The following is a 20,331-nucleotide window of genomic DNA, read 5'->3' on the forward strand; positions in this document are numbered from 1 at the left end:
ACTCTCCGGTGGTGCCGTTCCGCCCAGTTGGAGCCCCTGGAGTCGCCCCTAGTCGCCGTCGTCTTCATCTCCGGTGACCTCCGTCCTTTGCCTCCGCTGGAGAGGCTGATTCCGACGACATCCGACCACCCCTAGCCACTCTACGGGTACGGGCAGGTGCGCCTCCGTCTTCTCTTTCGATCCCCCCCTCGTTTTGGCCCAAGAGCCCTCACCGCCGGCGTGCGCTCCGGTGAAGCCTCACTGCTCCCTGTTTCCCTCTCCCCCTCCACCTCACCTGACTAGTGGGGCCCGCTAGTCAGCCACTTTGTACGCGCGCGAAGCGGTACGAGTGGTGGCGCCCTGGGCTTTTACGGCTTCGATGTCACCCCCCCCCCCAGTCTGTTTATTTTTATTCAAATTTCATTTAAATCCGGAGAACTTCAAGCGGCCAAACTTTTTAACCATAAGTCCAAATGCATTGATTCTTTTTGCATTGTGTTCTTTGTCCAAAAATCTAGCAGCTCGCCAAAGATGGGATATTTCCCTACTGTCTAGATTTTCTGGTGAATTTCAGAAGGTTTCTTGATGATTTCTTTTTTGTGTTTTTTAATTATTTTCAGAAGGTCAGGCTTGTCTTGAGGATCACCAGGAGGATTGTGAACCTCATCTGCACTAAGGCAAGCCACAGCAACATTTTCATAGTGCCACTGCAATATTTGTGATTTTCTACTTGAACAAATGATTATCCATGCATTTAAATTATTATTATGTTAATTATATTCTGTTAGATGCTTGTTAAAGTGAATATGCTTGATTTACAGAGAGTTTTAAGTGAACTTAGTTGGTAAACTAACAAGGATTTAGTTTTGGGTAATGAAAAGAATAATATGTCTATGGATATGAATAATTAGTGGAATTATTTTCTTGTATGAGTAAAAATGATAAATTTGCAAGAAAAGATTCTGGTTGAAGTGAGGCTTGATCTTAACCAGAGAAGTATCATGAGTTGTTGATGCTCAGTGTGAGCATAGTTGACTCAATCATTTCTGTTGATATGTGATGCATATGTTGGTGATGCATGTCATGGGATTATGACGCCAGTTATTTTCACTTTAAGTTGAACCTGATAATAACTCAACTTGAATATGTTGTTTACCGGGTCATGGTGCCGCTGAATCGAGTCTTTCCCAGTGCAACCACATTTGCCGGTATGGGACGGCCTTTATTCGTTTCATTGTCATGCCTATGGTCGGTGCCTCCAACTAGGGAAGGTTATGGTCATGTTGTACCCTGGCCCGGTAAGCAGGCATAACCTTGTGTGCCCGTTGTTGAGTTTTTTGGTACCGGGTCCCCGTGTGGGATTGTTTGACCACGACGGTGGTCGTTGTGTCTTTGATAGACACGGGGCCATCCAGGACTAGCTCGATGGGGAGTGAGTCGGAGTGGCCGAGAGAGTGTCATGGCAATGGAGGGGTTTCGTCGGAATGCCATTGGTCCACCCGAATGGGAGTGCGAGGCCATGGTTTCCATGGTGTGGGTCCAATGCGCTACCTCTGCAGAGTGTATTAATCTATCGATAGCCGAGTCCACGGTAAGGACACACTCGAAAGTAGGTCACACCATGGGTCAATAGTTAATAAATCTTGCACACTAAGTTTGAAGTTTGCATTGGGTTGGTGGCGGGAAGGCCACCGTGTTGATTTGGACCAGATGTTGGTCGTGGTTGTGATCGCTGTAAGGATCACGGGCCAAATATTGGTCATGGTTGTGATCGCCGTAAGGATCACGGGCCAAATATTGGTCGTGGTTGTGATCGCCGTAAGGATCACAGTTTGTGGCCAAATATTGGTCATGGTTGTGATCGCAGTAAGGATCACGAGATGTCTCTGGGTTGGCACGTTTGTGATCCAGGAGCGATCACATTTGGTAAGCCAGTCCGAGGGACGATTATCAAAAGAGCATGGTCACAGCATGTTGGATATATTGTTGCATTGTTATAAATTGGTTAGTTGTCATGATATTGTTTGTCATTATGTTTATGCTTGTTGTGAGCTTGCAAGTTCATTCAATGTACTGACTTGGCATGTCATGCCAGATTCCAGGAAAGTCCCATTGGAAAGGAGTGATGTCCGAGTCTAGATCGTGTCCACATCGGTGTCCCTGTGCTATGGAGATCCGCTACGACGTTGTTCCGCTGCCGTGTAGTTGTCGTGATCGAGGCCCCTTTATGTTCACTAAATAATGTACATATTGTTCAGCCGCACCGTGTGTGCCGCTTGGCCTTGCCAGCTATTGTAATATAAACTCTGATCCGCTAGTATCAATAAAGCGGTTGTTTTCTGTACCAAGTTGTTGTGTGTTGCCAGAAGACAAGGTCTATGGGCTGGCAATGCATGGTAAACCGGTTGCTCTGAGCCGGGGTGCCACATTTCTTTTGTTGACAGTTAGATTCAGTGTTTATGTTGCTGTTTTTGCTTCTGTCAATTAACTTAATGTTGTTATTTGTAATTCTTTAAATTAAGTGAATACTGTGGAGATCTGTCAGTTTACTGAATCTTGTTATTTGTAAATCTGAATTTGTGGAGATCTGTCAGTTAACAAATATTTCTCAAGTAGACTTTCTTTTGTTCAGGTAAACTGAACATTTGTACTGTAGTTGAGCCAGTATTTAACTGTTATTTTCATTGTACTGAATATTTTTCTTTTATTGCAAATTTGTAGAAGATACCTAAATGCAGCTATGTGGAGTGGGTTGACCCTGAGTGGCCTGCCCCTTTGAAGATGAGCCTAGCTAGGATTCGGGGCATGTATGAAGATGAGAACAAGCTTAGGCTCAAGGACAATGTAGTTCATGCTCAAGAAAATGTTAGGGTTTTTAGAGAGATGGAAAGATGGAAAAAGACTTGAGGTTTTTTAAGGTTGATTTTGCTCAAATGGTGGCTGAAAATGAGCAAGCTCTGGCCCAGATAGGCAACACGCAACTTGCTCTGGCTGACATGAAGGAAGATCTTGATAAGAAGAAGATGTCTGACAAATCATTCACAAACATTCATCAAGTTGTGAGGGCCAAGGCAAAGAAAGAGAGGGACCTCATGAAGCAGGAGAGGGACAGCATCATGGAAGAGAGGGACAGTCTCGTGCAAGAGAGGGACAACCTGGTGCTGGAGAGGAATGTGCTAAAGCAAGAGAAGAAGAAGTTAGAGTACATGATTGGTGATCTTTTCAAACATAAGGAAGACACCAAGGGCAAGATAAGGAAGCTGAAAGAGATGCTTGAAGAATTTGAATGATGGTCTAATGTAATCATTAGTAGCAGGTCAAGTATAACCTTGCTTAGTAGCAGGTCCAGTATGACCTTGCACTTGAAATTCCAGACTTATTTGTATTAAGTAATTTGACTAATTTGTGCACTGAAGTATGCTCCTCAATTTAAGTACTTTGAGTTAATTGAATTGTCTTATTATTGATTTAGTGAGTTCACTGATTTTTTGATAGTTAACTGAATTTTTCATAGTTAACTGAATTTTTGACAATTAAACTGAATTTGGTCATAGTTAAATGATTTGTTCAAAGTAAACTGAATTTCTTGAGAGTGCACTAAATTTGTTCAGAAGAAAACTAAATTTGTCATCTCAGTGCACTAAATTTCTGATAACTAACAATACTTAACTGAATAGTGCTCCTATCTACTTCTCACATAGATTTAACTGAATTTGTTGACATTTAAATGTAATTGTGACAGTTAACTGAACTTTGATAGTTAACTGAATTTTTCATAGTTAACTAAATTTTTCAGTGTACCACATGGACCCTACTACATGCACATAGGTCCCATCTATTTTGGGAAAGAGTTGGTTGCCCATAGGTACACATGCAGACATTCAAACTGTTAACTGAACACAACATTCATAACTAACTAAGTACATCATTGGATACTTCAACACCTAAACTACAACATTCATACCTTAGTTTAGCATAACTGACCATACCATCATAGTTCAACATCCTAGTTAACCATCATACTTAACAGCACCATAGCATCATAGAATAACTTATATGCTCTACATATAAGAGCACACCTAAACAACATTGCCAAAATACTTAACTTATATGCTGCTCTACTATATCAGCATACCTAATGTCTTCTTCTTGAGCTGCATCACTTCTCCTTCAAGGCTTCTGCTTCACTTGCCCTTCAACATCTTCAGCCTCTCCGAGCAGCGCACCACCCCATCTGCAGCTCTCTTGTTGCTTGCGTTCTTCTTCCCCTTCCTGCCGTCCACTTCTTCCTCCGTAGGCACCTTGTCTGCCTCGTCCGCCTCCTCTTGCTTGACGACGACGCCGTCAGGCACATCTGGCAGTGTGTCCATGTCAATTGGGATGGTCACCGCCCGTGGTGCCATCTGCACCTCATCCAGCTCGTCGTTAGAGAGGACGATGACATCCACCTCCCACTCTTGAGACGACTCGGTCTCCGGGTCATAGCCAGAGTCCACGTCGGAGGTGAGGTGGTCGTACTCGGAGTCGGACGACGAGTCCGTGTCAGAGACGTCGTCGGGAAGGAGGAGGTCAGGCTGAAACCTATCCCAGTACGCCCTGTTGATTGGCGCGGGGACGGCAAGGACAACTTCACGCACGCGCTCCGCCTTGGAGGCGACACGGTTGGGATCCGGCTGCTGCGGCGGCGCCTTGGCGGACCGATACATCCACCAGCGCGTGCGCTGGTCTGGATCATCTGACCGCGTCTCCCCCATGGCAAACTGCAAGATCTTCGCCGGATGGACGCCGACGACTCCGTAATTGCCACTAGGCCTGGCGTGACGCTTCTCGTCGTCCGTCGTTACCTTGATGAGGTCGTGCGCGTGGTTTCTCATCATCTGGATGCTCGGGAACCAGCGCGCGATCTCCTGCAGCTCCACCCGTGCCGCCTGGTCATCGTCAGCCAGATCTTTGACGGCCCTCTGCCATCCGAGGCTGGCGTCCATGGGCGTCGGCAGCGGCTTCAACCTCCGGCGAGGGTTTTCTTTGGTGGCGATGATATGGAGGTGGGTAGCGCAAGCAACGACGAGACGAGGGAAGTGGGGAGTGGGTAGTGGGCGACAAGTGCGGTGGGTTGCCGTATTTAAGATAGGTGTGAAAACTAAATCGTTGGCCTGTCGAAAAAATCACCGACGGTTGCCGCATTAGTACAATAGTGGCAGCAAATACACCAAACCACGACAACTACTCTATTGGCACTGCTTCTAGCTTACCAAACCCACGGTCCTAGGTTCGAGACCCAGGTCGAACATTTTTGTTTTCTTTTTTCGTTACACAAAATTCAGTTGAATGTAGGCCAAATAATTCAGTTGAATGTAGGCCAAATAATTGCAGCAATTTAATTTTTTTGTAAGTTTATTTAACTTCATTGAACATTTCTAACTGACAGTACTTAATTGAATATTGCTAACTAATAGCACTTAACTAAATTTTGCTAACTGACATTACATAACTGAATTTTGCTAACTGATAGTAGTTAACTAAACTTAGCTAACTGATAGTAGTTAACTGAATTTTGGACAGCATTCAACTGAAATAAACTGAACTTTGCCAACTGAATTTTGGAAATAATTAAAACCCAGCTAATGCCACATGCTTGCCATCACAGTTTTTAGTTACAAAAAGGGCACTTAATGCCACTGTTAGCCATCAAATAATGAGGCACTGGATGCTCCTTTCTGCATCCAGAAAAGGCCACTCAATGTTTTACATTGCTTCAGGCCTTAACAAAAAAAGTGATAGTCTGAACTGCCACCAAATAGAGCATCAGAGGGAGCATTTAGATCAGGAATTAGGTTGTTGCTCATATCTTCTCCAAACAGCAGCGACCATGCCCTCTCACCTGGGATTGCTCCTCTTCCTGAACTTGCATCTGCATTTCTTCCTCCCCTGCCTCTACCTGCACCTGGAATTCCTCCCCTGCCTCTCCAAACATGCACATTTCCGCCTCCTCTTGCTGGAACTGCATCAGCATTTGCTCCTCTTCCTGGCACTGCATTTGATCCTCTTCCAAGCACTGGATTTTCTCCTCTTCCAAGCATTGCATTTGCTCCTCTTCCAAGCACTGCATTTGCAGTTGCTCCGCTTCCAAGCACTGCATTTGCATTAGCTCCTCTTCCAAGGACAGCATTTGCTCCTCTTCCTCTCCTTGCTGCTGGATTTCCTTCTCCTCTTCCTCTCCTTTTCCTTCCTCTTCCTCTGCGAGTAGCTTCAGATCCTTCTCCTCTGTTAGCTGTTGTTATTGCCCTTGTCTGTCTAGCAATGTTCATCTCTGTAGTGACCCTTGGCTATGGTATTGCAGCACCAGCAGCAGCAACAAATGAAGACTGTTGTGGCAATGGGCCATGAACTCTTTGTTGAGCTCTTCTAGCTCTATTCTGGTATCCATGTTGAAGACCATGCTGGTGGGTGACTCACTAGGATCTAACCTAGGATCTGGCCTGGTGGGGTATATGTTCTGCAAAGAAGAAGCTCATATTATTCAGTTGAAGCTGAAACATTCTTCAATTACAAGTGATACTTTATTCAGTTACAAGTGAAACATACCTGCAGAAAAGTAGGATCATCACAATTTTCATCCATTAGCTCTACACCTTCTTCAACAAGTGCTTCCTGCCATCTGTAGTGGCCCTTTTTTTTGTGGTCAGCTCTGCCACATATGGAGCAATGCATTGTAACACCTTTCTTGTTCAAATATCTCACACCATGTTTGATTTTCTCTTCAGGTGTTTTTTCCTATTTTTCTTTGGTCTGCCCAGCTGTTTGGTGAACACTGGTGGAAATACCTTGTATCCTGGCTGCACCTCCCAGTATTTAGGGTCTCTTAGAGGGACCAGTGTGTAGCCATATGCTTTTATATAATTCTCCACAGTGTAGCAGTCATGAACCATTAACTCTGGGTCAATTCTTTCTTCCCTACAACATGTTATGGAATGGCCACAAGGCACACCAGATAACTGCCATCTCCTGCAATCACAGGTATGCAAACACAAGTCCACTGAGTAGCTAGAATTTTTAGACTGAACTCTGAATTTCTGTTGGCCAGCTTCTGAAACATGACAATTTGCAGCAAATTCAGTGTTCTTGTCTAACTTCTTCTTGATCTTTGGGCATATTCTCTGCCCTGCCCACTTTTCTATTGCCTCTCTTTGTTTGCTCACAAGCCTTTTCATGATTTTGTAGAATATATATTCAAGCATTGGCAACACTGCCATCTCTCTGCCTTCAAGAATATAGCTGTTAAACACTTCAGAATTATTGTTCAGTAGAATGTCGCATTTGGGAAATTCACTGAAAAATGCTTTATACCAAGTCTTTGGATCAAGTCTTTCAGTCCAATGAAATGCAGCTGAACTATCTGCATCCATTTTCTCATCGTTCTGCCTCCACTTCACTTTGTTGGGTGATCTTGCAATGGCCCATAGGTCTTGCTTCAGCAACTCTCCCTTGTGCTTCTCATTGAAATTCTGATAGATATGCCTCACACAAAACCTATGTTCTGCATCTGGCCACACTTTCTGCACAGCATTTATCAATCCCTTTTGCTTGTCACTCATAATTGTGAAAGGAGCAGTGTTAGTGATGTTTAGATCATCTCTCAAAGTTGTCAGAAACCATTCCCAGGATACTGTGCATTCTACTTCAACCCAATTCATTGCAATGGGGAAAATGCAGTCATTTGGATCAATTCCAACAGCACTAAGCAAAACTCCTTTGAACCTTGTTTTCATGTGACATCCATCAATGAAAATGATAGGCCTGCACCCCTTTAACCACCCTCTTTTACATGCATCATAAGACCAATACAGTGTCTTCAGACACTTCCTGACCATTGGAAATTTTGGGTCTTTCTTCAGCTCAGTTGATAACAGAAATGTAGAGCCAGGGTTTGTAGTCCTTAATTCATGACCATAGTAACATAGCCTACTGAACTGATGTTCTTCATCACTATGGATCTCTTTCAGGGCTGCAGTTCTAGCCCTTGCTAGCTTCCATCTGTTAGGGGTCACATTGAATGCCTTGGTGATTTTTCTTGCAAATTTACCAAGTGACATTTTCTGGTCATCCCTGAACTCATATATGAAATACTGGCACAGAAACTTAGCTGTCATCTGCCTTAGTTTCCATTTCTTTTGACAATAGTGCTCTCCATAGTAAGCCTTGATTACAAATCCACTTGTCATGGTGTCCTTCCTAGCTTTTAGCCACCATGGGCAACCTCTTTCACAAACAGCCTCTATTCTAGTTTTGTCATTCTTTAACTTCTTGATCTGAACTCTGTTCTTAACAGAATATGCAGTAATAGCAAGTCTAAGATCCTTCACATCAGCAAAGACCATCCCAACTTTGAAGGCAGGGGCAACCATGTCCACCTTTGAATTGAAGGCAGTAAACTTGTACCTCAACTGCTCTGCTTCCTCAATAGGCAGATTAAGATCTTCATCATCAAGCAAATAGTCATCTACCTCCACATCATCCTCTTCTTCCTCAGCTTGTTCATCAACATCAAAGTCAATGTTGTCATCATAAAGATCATCACCCCCCTCATCTATGTCATAATCACTGTCACTAAAATCTGATTCAGAAACAACTATATCTTCAATTACTGTTGCTCCATCTTTAGTAAGCAAATTGTGATCTACACCTTGTATAAGCAAGCTTTCAGGTTCTGTTCTAGTTGCAGGAAACTCTAAAAATGGCTCATCTTCATTGACAGAAATTACACTCTGGTGGAAAGATGCTTAACTTGCAGTGTGCATTGCAACAGGGCACTGAATTGATGGTAATGTGCATATGGATTCAGCCCTGAAATTGCTGATGAAATCTGCATGGTCAACCATAATAGCCAGCACTTTATGATCAACACTAGCTCTGATGATGTGTTACACATCATCATCAGATTTAATTCTGACCAAACCATCTGCAATTGATTTATCAGGCAAGCACCAGTAAAGTATGTGCTCACCCACTGGATATCCCAACCAAGTTAGGTGCTCTTCAATGAATGAATATGAGAATGTGATAGCATCAACATAATCAAGAACTTCCACTGAAGGGTTCCAGTACTCCAAATTACTAATTGGGCCACAGAAAATTCCACCATGCTCAAGTTCAAGTGTAAAGAAAGAAGTGTCCACCCTTTGTCCATTTGCTGAATCACACACTGCATCAAATATGTGTAATTTGTAAGCATTGCACAATGATGTATAAACTTAACAGTAAAATTCAGTTAGCTCAGAAGTTCAGTTAACTAAGATGTTCAGTTAACTATAGTGCACTGAAAACATTGTGAATAACTACAATGCACTGACAAAATTCAGATAACTACAGTTAACTGACAAAATTCAGATAACTACAGTTAACTGACAAAATTCAGATAACTACAGTTAACTGAAAAAATTCAGTCATATGTCCAAAAAGCAATACTTGGGCTAACTGAAGTTGCTGCCATTGAACACAACCAACCTGTGGCATCACTAACACCATTGCACAAGTAAGCATTAGCATTGGACAACTAAATTTGGTGGCAATGAACACAATCCACTATTGTCAGATTTGCTTCCGGTGCACATGAATGGAGGACCGAACAACTCGTGTCTAACAAGCTAACATATGAACGAGAAAGAAGAACCACTTGTTGGGCCAAACCCAAGACTTTGCGAGGCTAAAACCTAACCTAATCTACTCGGCCAAAACCCACTAGGCAAAAACCCTAGCTTTACTGCCGTAAGAAAAACCCAACAGCATTCAACAAGCACACCACCGTGAGACACACAGATGCGGCGGGGCTGATGCGGACGGCGATGACACACCGGCGACAAGGAAACAGAGCACAGGCGGAACAAGGAAGAGGCGAAAGAGGGGACAGGAGCTCACCATAGTCTGATGGGATGACGCCGAATGGTCGGATGAGATGAGCTGGAGGAGGTGGCCCAATCCCGCCGGCGAACTCCGGCAACGACGGTGCCATGAAAACCGTCATCAAGAAGTCGCCACCACACTGTCTCCCCCGACAGGACAGCGGGAGAGGTCGAACGGATCTGTGAACTCCTGTTGCATTTAATTCAGGTGGGGTGTACTGCGGGTTGAATCGAGTGAACGCTAGGGGCCTTTGTGCAAAATTGCCAGAGCTGACCGGTCCACCCTCTGGACTGCCACTTGTCATGCTGTGAGTGGCTGTGGACCAAAACATCACATAGGGTGTCTAGTTTGTGGAGTCCTCAGTAACATTTTGCAAGTTTTGGACTAAAACATCACATTTGGTGCAAGTTTGTGGATCTGGGGTGAAGCTGCTGTTGTATGAACCTTGCTAGCCATCCTTCGGCTTCTCCTTCATGGGCCATTAGCCGAGTAGTACTTCCTACTTCTGATCCAAAAACTAAAGCAAGTATTTCGGATAGCAAGGCAATCCGGCTATACAACTTGTGTTATATTATGTCTAAGCATAAGAAACACCCTCCTAAGAAAAATAGTTCCGCTATCGGTTCCTTTCCTCAGGTAATAATGTTTTACCCATTCTGAAACAGGTTGGGGCATACGTCGGAGGTGAGCGTAAAGCCCCCAATGATCGATTATATAAAACCAATTAAATCTATTTCCATCAGAGCCGATCAACTATTTTCTTAAGAATGCTAGCCTTCTGCTTGACCCGTCTGAGGTGTGTATCCGGCTGACCCGGAGGCAACAATTGCAGAGATGCTCCCTTACCCCCTAGACGAACAATCGGGAACGTAGGGGATAAGAACAAGAGCCAGGCAACCCAGATTGGCAAAAACTTGTTGATGCATATAAAGGCATACAATGATTTTATTGGAAAGAGGCACCAACAGTGCCTCAAAAATTCACGCAACTTCGAAAAAAAGCGACCAGCGTATTGTGTGCTCTACAGATAAAATGTGTCCGAAGGAACGTTATCACTTCGTCTTTACCGAACACAACCAGTCAAAAAGTTCGAATGACTTAAAAGGAAAACTTCATATCTATTGTATACTAAATAGGAGGGTAACCGGAAAGGCAACCCAAGCACGGCTTTAATTAACCGTAAAAGCGTCGGAGCAGTGTGGCATTCCAGGGATGTGGCACCAACCTATTTTCTTCGGGGTCTCGAATACGATATGCACCTCCGGTGAGTACTTGGTCGATGATGAACAGTCCGTCCCATTTCAGGGACAGCTTGTCCTTCTGCTTTTCTGGATTAAACCTCATGACCAAGTCACCTTTGTTGAATGCCTTCATCCTGACCTCACTGCTCTGGCAGCGCCGTGCTTGTTCTTGGTAGAATGTAGAACGTGCACGAGCGACGTCCCTTTCCTCGTCGAGAGCATCCAGGTCGTCCTGCCGATCCAGCTCATCTTTCCTCTCTTCATACATCCGCACCCGAGGTGCGTCATGAATGAGGTCACATGGTAGGATGACCTCGGCTCCATACACCATAAAAAGGTGTGTAACCTGGACCGGTTGGGCGTGGTGCGTAAGCCCCACAACACAGAGTCAAGCCCCTCTACCCAACGAGAGTCCGCTTCCTTCAAGGATCGGACTAAGCGTGGCTTGATGCCACTCAAAATGAGTCCATTGGCACGCTCAACCTGGCACCAGATGGTTATCTTTCCTACTTCTAAAGATTTGAGTTGACGATGACTTCACCCACCCATGCACATGTACCCTCCTTCTACACGTGGGACCCAACAAATTATACTAAAAAGCAAACGGTGGTACTTGAACTTGACGGTGGAGTTGACTGGTGCTCTTTCCCTGCTGCCCAATCGCCATACTCCATGTGCCCTTCAGTTTCTAGCAGACCACGACAACAACAACGACCGCTCCCCCATAAGTCCACAGGTCAGGCTGGACACGAACCGGACGGAACCAGCCAAAAGCTTGTCATCGACGAGCCAGGTCGGGGCTCAGCTCGGTGCTCTGGTGAGCCCCAATACCGGCCCTTTGGCCCGGGCCGGTCGGCTGGCTCGCTGGCCCCGGCGACGCTGGTCAGTGCCAGGCGGCATTGCGAACATGGTCAAGGAGCTGGAGCACCGGAGCGTCGGGACATTGGGGAGAAAGCTCTTGGATGTGATCGAGCTTGTGGAGGAGGAAAAGCACTACCGAGGTGGCCCCAGTCGCTGGCTCAGACACACACCATGAGCATAAGCAACATGGGAGCTCGACATAGGTGGCCTCGGAGAGTGCGCGCGGCGGTGTGCGTGTGTGTGCTTCAGTGCTTGGCATGGCCGGTGTAGCCACGACGTCGGCGGGATTGGGGTGTGCAGCGACGACGCATGGCAAGGCGAGAACAACGTTGTCTGGAAGAGGACAACGATAATGTGGCAGGGTGACGGCGTCCAGCGGCACGAGTGGATGGATGTGTCATGCGTGCGTGCAACGTGATTATGCTAGCAGTGGCGGCATGGTGGATGGGCGCCCCTATTTCTCGCCTTCAGCGAGTCCAGCTTCCGACTCGCTGAAGGGGGAGTGAGATGGTCCAGCCCACACACGCAGCAGGCCACTGCCTCTTTTTTTGTTTGTTTTTTTTCTATTTTCTGTTCCTTTTTTTGCTTTATTTTTGTACTTTTCTTTATACTTTAAAATATTCTATACATTACAAAAAAACACTCTACAAAACACATTTGAAAAATGTTGAACAAGTATTTGAAAAATGTTGAACAAGTATTTGAAAAATGTTGAATACATATTTAAAAAATGATGAATTTTTTTATCATGTATATAAAAAAGTTAATCAAACATTTTCAAGAAAATGTTGAACAAATATTTAAAAAATGTTAATCAAGCATTTGGGGAATGTTAAATGTGTATTGAAAAATGTTGACCATGTATTCAAGAATGATGAATTTTTTATGTTAATCAACCACTTGAAAAAATTTAACAAGTATTTGAAAAATGTTAAATGTGTACAGAAAAAATATTGACCATGTACTAGAAAATGATGAATTTTTTTATCACGTATATAAAAAATTTATTCAAGCATTTAAAAAATATTGAACAAGTATTTGAAATATGTTAATCAGGTGTTTGGAAAATGTTGAATGTGTAAACAAAAAATGTGACCATGTATTAAAAAAATGTTAATCTTTTTATTTTAAAATGTTAATCAAGCATTAAAAAATATTTAAATTATATAAAAAATGTTAACTATGTATTAAAAAATATTAGTTTTCTATTTAAAAATATTAAAAATATGTATAGGAAAATGTTGCCCATGTATTATAAAAATGTTTAATTTGTATTAAAAAAATGTTAGACGTGTATTTGAAAAATGTTGTTGGCATGTACAGAAAATGTAAAATAATATCCAAAAAAACAAAGAGAACCAAAAAATATAAGTAAAATAAACAAAAGAAACATGAAAATGAAAAAAAATGCAAGAAAGAATGAAAAAAATGGAGAAAAAATAGAAGAAACAAAAGAAAATAAAAAAGAAGAAGAAAAAACCAGCTCGAATAGCCTCAAGTAGGACGCGCCCCTACAAGTTACAATGAGAGGGGGCTGGGCAGAGTGGCTAGCATCTCCCGTGATCTGCCTGGAGACCAGGGACTGATCCCTACTCCCATTTCCTCTATACTCTCTCCGTTTCAAAATAGATGACTCAACTTTGTCTCGTACCTCCTCCATTCCTGAATATAGGGTGTATAATTTTTGGCACGGAAATTAAAGAACACACATGGAGGGAAAATTTCACAAGTTTTGGACGACATTACACATGACTAATTGACATGAGAAAATAGAGGAACTTGCGTGATATAAGGAAATGTAAACAAACCCCTCAAAAAATTATCCAAACGAGTGGTGTAGCGCAATACACCTTATATTTCAGATTTTTTTTTCTCAAAATCTATACACCTTATATCAAGGAACGGAGGGAGTATTTTTTTTCTCGGACAAAAGTGCGAACGTAAGTTCTTGCTAGGTCAAGCTTTGTACGTGACTGGGCTGCTTTTTTGAGGTAACGTATTGGGCTACTCTTATTTATTTATTTGGTTATGTAATTATTTTGATGGCTATGGGGCTGCTCTTATTAGTTTGCTGCTCTCATTTACTCCCTCCGTTTCTAAATGTAAGTCTTTGTAGAGATTTCACTGTAAACCACATACAGATGTATATAGATGCATTTTAAGTTTAGATTCATTCATTTTGCTCCGTATGTAGTCCATCTAATGAAATCTCTACAAAGACTTATATTTAGGAACGGAGGGAGTAGATGAGTTGGGCTCAGACGAGCCTCTAAGCTTCACCTCCATGTCATCAAGCTGCGGTGAAGATTGGTGCAGGCATGAGGAGCGAGGGTCGGGAGAGAGCGCCGTTGGTCGCGGAATCGGCGTCGAGCACAGCCACATCCACTAGGCCGACCAAGCCCAGGAACCAGGCCTAGGGTTTGCACCTGCCACCCCGTGGCCACACCGAGGTGGAGGAAGGGCAGTACGGGGAGGGAGCCAGGAACCAAGTCTAGGTTTTGTGGCTGCCACACCGAGGTGGAGGAAGGGCAGTACGGGGAGGGAGCCACGGCAGCGGCGGCATGGCAGCCAGCCAGACGGCGGCGTCATGGTTGCTTGGATGGACCTGTCGAGGAGGCAGCGGCGGCTCCCCTTTCCCCCTGTCCCTCTTTCGTTCTCTCTCTATCTCTTGAAGAGAGAAGAAAGGAAGCGACAACCCTCTTTTAGCAGTAATTCAGCAGAAACAGTAAAAAGGTAAAAATAAAATAAAATGCAGAGGAACACCGCGCCCCTGGTATAATAGAGATGCAAACTCAGCCTAATCCCCTGGTGCCAAACTGAAAATACCCCAAGTATTTAATCTCATGCAATGTGTTTTCCAGGCTGCCAGAAAAATTATCGATATTCTGCTGATAATCTCAAATGACTAGTCGCTTTGAGCATGTGAAGTCCACCATCCAGTGTGCAGAAGATAAATCAAGCATTGACGTGCTAGACCAACGAGGTGTTTGGCCCCAACTGTCCCTGCCTGCACCAGAAATTCAGCACAATTTGTGCCTGAACTTTCTAAAGCACCTTTTCCTTTGGCATCGACAACAAGCTCGATTCGATCAATCAGACCAATGTAGCTTTCCAGGAATCTGTGAGCAGATAACTGCAAACTGCAAGAGGTTTCACCATAGTTGGCATAGTTTGCAAACTGCAGACAAGCCACACACAAACTATGCCAACTACATTTCCAAGTATAATCGGCATAGAGGAGAGAGATAGCTTTGGTGAGCAGACAGGTGCAAACTGCAGTAATCCAGTAGCCGAACACCACCAATCTCCTACAGGTCCAATTGACAGAGCGGACACTTCGCCGAACCCAGAGCCGCTCACAAACCAAAGCAGACGCATAGTCAGGTGCAGCGCAGAGTTGGCATTGCCGCGCAGAAAAAAGAACTAAACATACCCATCGCACCACTTGATGTACAAGGTGAAAGCAGAACAGAGTTAGAAATGAAGGTGTGTATTTCGAGAATATACATGAAAAAACATAATGCTGAACTTCCATCCAGCACCAAGGAAGGAACTAGCGCGGCTGTGTCTGTACAGGAGATATCGATGTACATGCCGCTATCTGACGAGAAAACCAAGACTGATGAACGCAAGAGCGCAAGCAATAGCATTTCCGGTGGCAGAATAGAAGTGGCCTAGAACTGAACCAAGGAAAAAACCAATCTTGGGCTCGGGTGTGCGCTGCTTTGTACAATCAAAAAGGGGTGTGCACAGAAAAGACAACTAAATCATTCCCTCTTTGCTGCTGGCTATAATTGGTCTCAGCAATGTGTTGCCAGTGATAACCTTTGTTGTTGCAACCAGGAAGTCATAGCCCATTCCTTCCTGCGGTAGACAAGAGACAGGACATGGAAAGTAAGAAACTCGAGTCTATGGCAGGATTTTCCTGAAATAAACTGTAGTGTGATACTGTAATATCGAGCTGCAAGTAAAACCTCATCTACAGAGTCAAACTCAGACTCCCAACAATCACTTTGAAAAAACATGAAAGGGAACTAGACATGAAAAATAGTGAAAACAGTGGATGAAGTAGAAAGGAACTGGAACAAACTCTTTCCATTTTTATTTTCCAAATTTGGAACTCCAAAATGTACCGAATTTGTAGCATCTTGGAGTCCATTTCCTATTCACATCTGAAAGAAAATGGAAATCAATTTGCACATACATACCTGTGCACTAAGAAATCGAAGCGCAGCAATCTCAGCAGATGTTACACCACCAATAAATACAACCAGAACCAGGGAGCGATGACCAACCCTATAGAACAAACAGACAATTATAACAAATCCAGGGGAAGAAAAACTTGGCGATGACACTGCTATCAAGCACAATAGGGGAAAACCATCTAGTTAAACCAGTCATACGGTTCTGGCGACAAACAGCTTCGATTAACAAAACAGTGCAATTCTTGGCTTCTCCAGGGGACAAGTCATAGGGGATGCAATGTCAAATGATAGTATTAGTAGTACTAATCTTCTTTGTCTTTTTCACCTTGGTTTCATGTCTCCCTAGTTTTACTCTTCACGTCCTCCCCTGGACTCTACATATAATCTCTTCTCCAAGATCTGTTACTTTATGATCACACACCTTCAGTCCTCACATGTCACAAGGTCTAATGGCCCAAAAAAGTCGAACTAAGCTCATACAGCAGACATATCGTATAACTTAGGATCAAACCATGTGGAGAACACCACAATTTTGACAGTCTTAACTCTCGACACATGAAAAATACTTGCTCGGTAAGATCATGAAATAACATGGGAACTGGTATATCAGATCAACAAACAATGCCGGCACCTATTATTCGAGCAAGTTTATGAAGCAAATATGATTGGGGTAACAAGACCCTTTCCGTTTCTAGCATTCATAAAATGTGGCAACAACAGTTCACATCAAGGTAATTTACCTGTCGGTACTCTGTTGTGACCCGGAACCTGGTAGTAATTCTGATGAACTAATGGTCGAGACACCCTATATGAGTAAACTGGATCAATATCTTAAGAAAAAACATTCGATATCCCCAAAAGTGAAATTCAATGTAGACAATATTTGCTCACTCTTTTCAAATCCATATGAGGACCTGGCAATAATTTCAACAGTTCTTCAATAGATCGCCTGCACAATTGTACACAAATTGATATTGGAAAAAACATCTTAACCTGCGGCACCTTCTAACCCTTCAATACTGGTTTTTCAAGCAAACAACTTGCTCAACATAACATCATAGATAAGAAAATCGATACGTGTTGTTATAAGGGATAAGTCATACACAGATGAATCAAACAAATTGGCACTGCCAACTCTTTTGCTACGATGTATTATGAAACAAGTAATTAAAGAGCTCCCCAAAACTACATTCCATAAGGAATGAATAAGTATGCTTATAAGAAAAATGGAAGTTCATTCGTGTTGTGGAGAATATCATTAGAAAACGACACAGGCGCAAAGAAGGGACACCATTATTTCTCACCATGTATAAAGTTCTGCTACAGCTTAAAGTGCAGAAAAAGGAAGTTCATAAATAATGCCTACTTTCTGTAACTCAGAGCACACTAGAGATGTTTACCAGGGTTCTCTGTTTCATTTTTTAGCTTATTTTCTCCAAAAAGGATCTATCTCTAGGGAAACTAAACATATTTTCTCATGCAAACTACATTCTAATTACTATTTTTTTTAAATAAACTGATTGGATATACTTACCATCCGGACCTCACTGCATGCTGAACCAGGCGAATACTAAGAGGTGCATATCCAGCAAAGATGTATGCTATATCATCAGGGCTGAGATTGAAAACAGGAACATTTTAGTGATAGTTGTTATCATGACCAAGATAACTTGCGATCACAGTTAAGTATGGAAACTTAGTAACAAATGCACAACAGGCAGAAGAATGAATGTTCCCAGAAGTGTTATGAATATTTTCCATAACATGGTGAGGGAAAATGAACAACATTTCAACATATTCAAACACACACAAAAAATACACCAAACAAGTTTCAACAAAGCATATGGCATGAACCTTCATTGGAAATATGGAATTTAGCATTTTTCTTCATTCATACAAATTTTATTTATTGAAGCAACTAAAAATGAGAAAATTCTTTTGCATCTCACAACAGCTCAAGGCTCCAAAAACATTTCAGTTAGAGTCAAAGTCATTTGCAGATCAGTATGGGTACTTTTTAAGAACATAATTAGCCAGTTTTGAAAATAAACAAAAAAATACATTAATAAACTACACCTTCTGAAAGATGAAAAATTTGTGGAGATTAATTCAGCATAAAGTTTTATAAGTGAAACTTGAAAGAGAAGCCAAAGTAAGTCTGAAGTTTATGCAGTTAATACTTTTCAGGATCCTTTATATCAACTATAAGCTGGAGAGCTCTGCTAATAACAGGCCAATTAGTCCTTGATTCCTGCACAACATGATAGTATATTATAGAAACTGATGCTAGAGGAACTGGAATAAATATAACAAGATAGAGCACCATTGAGGAGCCGCTTAAGGATCTGAAACAAGAAGAAAACCAAGTTGAGAGAAGCTACTTTGACTAACCTGCCTTTTAACAAGGCCAGCTTTTTCCAGATTGTATAACAAGGGCATGTGCTCAAAGCCATAACTGTGCAGTATTTCCCGCCTAGAAAAAGCAGAAACATGAATCAAGACTATAACATACATTTTGTATGTTGCAAATTTGTAAAGTGAAAATATACATGGAGTTTTAACACAAAGTATCATGAAATCTCAGAAATACAGTGATTTATAAAGAAATATAAGAATACCTCAAGTAGTCAAAATTCTTCTTCGGCAACCCAGCATTTGTAAGGGAAAATAACACTAGAAGGCGAAGTACAGTTTCAATAGGCTCTTGCTTTTGTATAATCTCCTCAATGTACTCGTAACACCTGGGCATGGTTAGCTTAGTTTAGTATTTCAACACAGATCAGAGGAAACTAATCGACAGCAGCTTGATACCCTAAAAGCCAAAAACAAGGGAGTGGATTGCACAAAATATTTTGGGGGAAACTTTCTATATGCCACTGGCAAATATTGCATCTTCTATCGGACCTATATTATTTTGGTATTAGACATGAAAAAACTTACTGTTTCATACCAGTATGGCAATTGGTAGGCTAAAACGGTACCAACAACAACAACAACAAAGCCTTTAGTCCCAAACAAGTTGGGGTAGGCTAGAGGTGAAACCCATAAGATCTCGCAACCAACTCATGGCTCTGGCACATGGATAGCTAGGCTAAAACGGTACCCATTAGCATTTTTCCGTTTTGTACCCTTCACATGTTAGTAAATCAGGAAATGACAGCATACAGTCATCTAAGTTACTAGACCGACAGACACATGGAACCACAGCAAAGCAACAAGCTAAGGTTGAGCCCAACAAAGCACGAGAAATCCATGTAGAAAATGAACGAAGAACTTCCACCCTTTAGAAGGCAAGAAAGGATAGTTCACGCCTCCGAAAAGGCTCCCACCTCCATTCCCCTCCCCACCACCACATGACTGAACAGGTTTAACCCTATGACGTGTGCATCCCAGCACACAATAGCTCATCCAAAGCACAGGCATACCACTACCCAGCAGAATCAGCGAGAATGCATGAATTGTTTATATTTTCAAACTAAAAAGAACATGGGAACAGTCCGATAGGCCATAGGGATAAAATGTGTGCTACTCCTAGAAACTAGATATACAAAGTTCCAATAGCACCCTCTGCCACCAAGGAGCAGCTGCTGGTGGCATGGAGGGCCATTTTGTGTGGCGGTCAGAAACTTGAGCACGACACCACAGTTCCCAGCATGCAGGATCACGGAAGCCTGGACAGTTTGCACATGGAGGAGCACCAAGGTAAGGCGGACGTGGGAGGAGTAAATCCTCCCTCCCACAGGAAGTGCACGTGGCTATGGCAGTGGTCCAAAGACAAAGGATGTTGCAGCTTGCAGATTGGTTCATTGCTTCCTTTCTTCAGATTACTTAGACCTGACCATCACGCCAAGGGCAGGGGATCACCAAGTTTGAATCCTTGCTCTCTTCTACTGTTTCAGTGGAGTTCACCAGCTGAGCCCAGGCAGCCGCCCAGGCTTGACGAGCCATGGCTCCGCCAATGACCCTAGCCTCTTTCTCTTCTCGTCCGCTCGCTGCTGCCACCGAGAGCAACGGAGCTTCTCGCGCCCCTCCAACATGTCGTCGCCCAAGGGCTGCCCTGGATGCCTAGTGGTGGTCAGTGACGGGCGTATCTTGGCAAGGGTGCAGCAGCGGCAGGTGGCTCCACCGGAGGTGGTGTGCGCTGT

General features: G+C 43.1%; 1 protein-coding gene across 1 annotated transcript in view; it reads right to left on the minus strand.

Moving 5' to 3' along the window:
- Window positions 1–15,274: 15,274 nt before the first annotated feature.
- LOC119323309 (vacuolar protein-sorting-associated protein 33 homolog) overlaps window positions 15,275–20,331 on the minus strand; it is a 16,469-nt gene continuing 11,412 nt past the window's right edge. The window contains exons 16-23 of the mRNA XM_037596922.1: window positions 18,805–18,927; window positions 18,578–18,659; window positions 18,367–18,437; window positions 17,721–17,801; window positions 17,078–17,135; window positions 16,927–16,991; window positions 16,190–16,277; window positions 15,275–15,845 (exon numbers count right to left, since the gene is read on the minus strand). Of these exons, the coding sequence (XP_037452819.1) occupies window positions 15,744–15,845; window positions 16,190–16,277; window positions 16,927–16,991; window positions 17,078–17,135; window positions 17,721–17,801; window positions 18,367–18,437; window positions 18,578–18,659; window positions 18,805–18,927 (670 nt within the window). The 3' untranslated portion in view covers window positions 15,275–15,743. The remainder of the gene's footprint in view (window positions 15,846–16,189; window positions 16,278–16,926; window positions 16,992–17,077; window positions 17,136–17,720; window positions 17,802–18,366; window positions 18,438–18,577; window positions 18,660–18,804; window positions 18,928–20,331) is intronic.

Source organism: Triticum dicoccoides, chromosome 6B, assembly GCF_002162155.2.
Source record: "Triticum dicoccoides isolate Atlit2015 ecotype Zavitan chromosome 6B, WEW_v2.0, whole genome shotgun sequence".
NCBI classification, from domain to species: Eukaryota; Viridiplantae; Streptophyta; class Magnoliopsida; order Poales; family Poaceae; genus Triticum; species Triticum dicoccoides.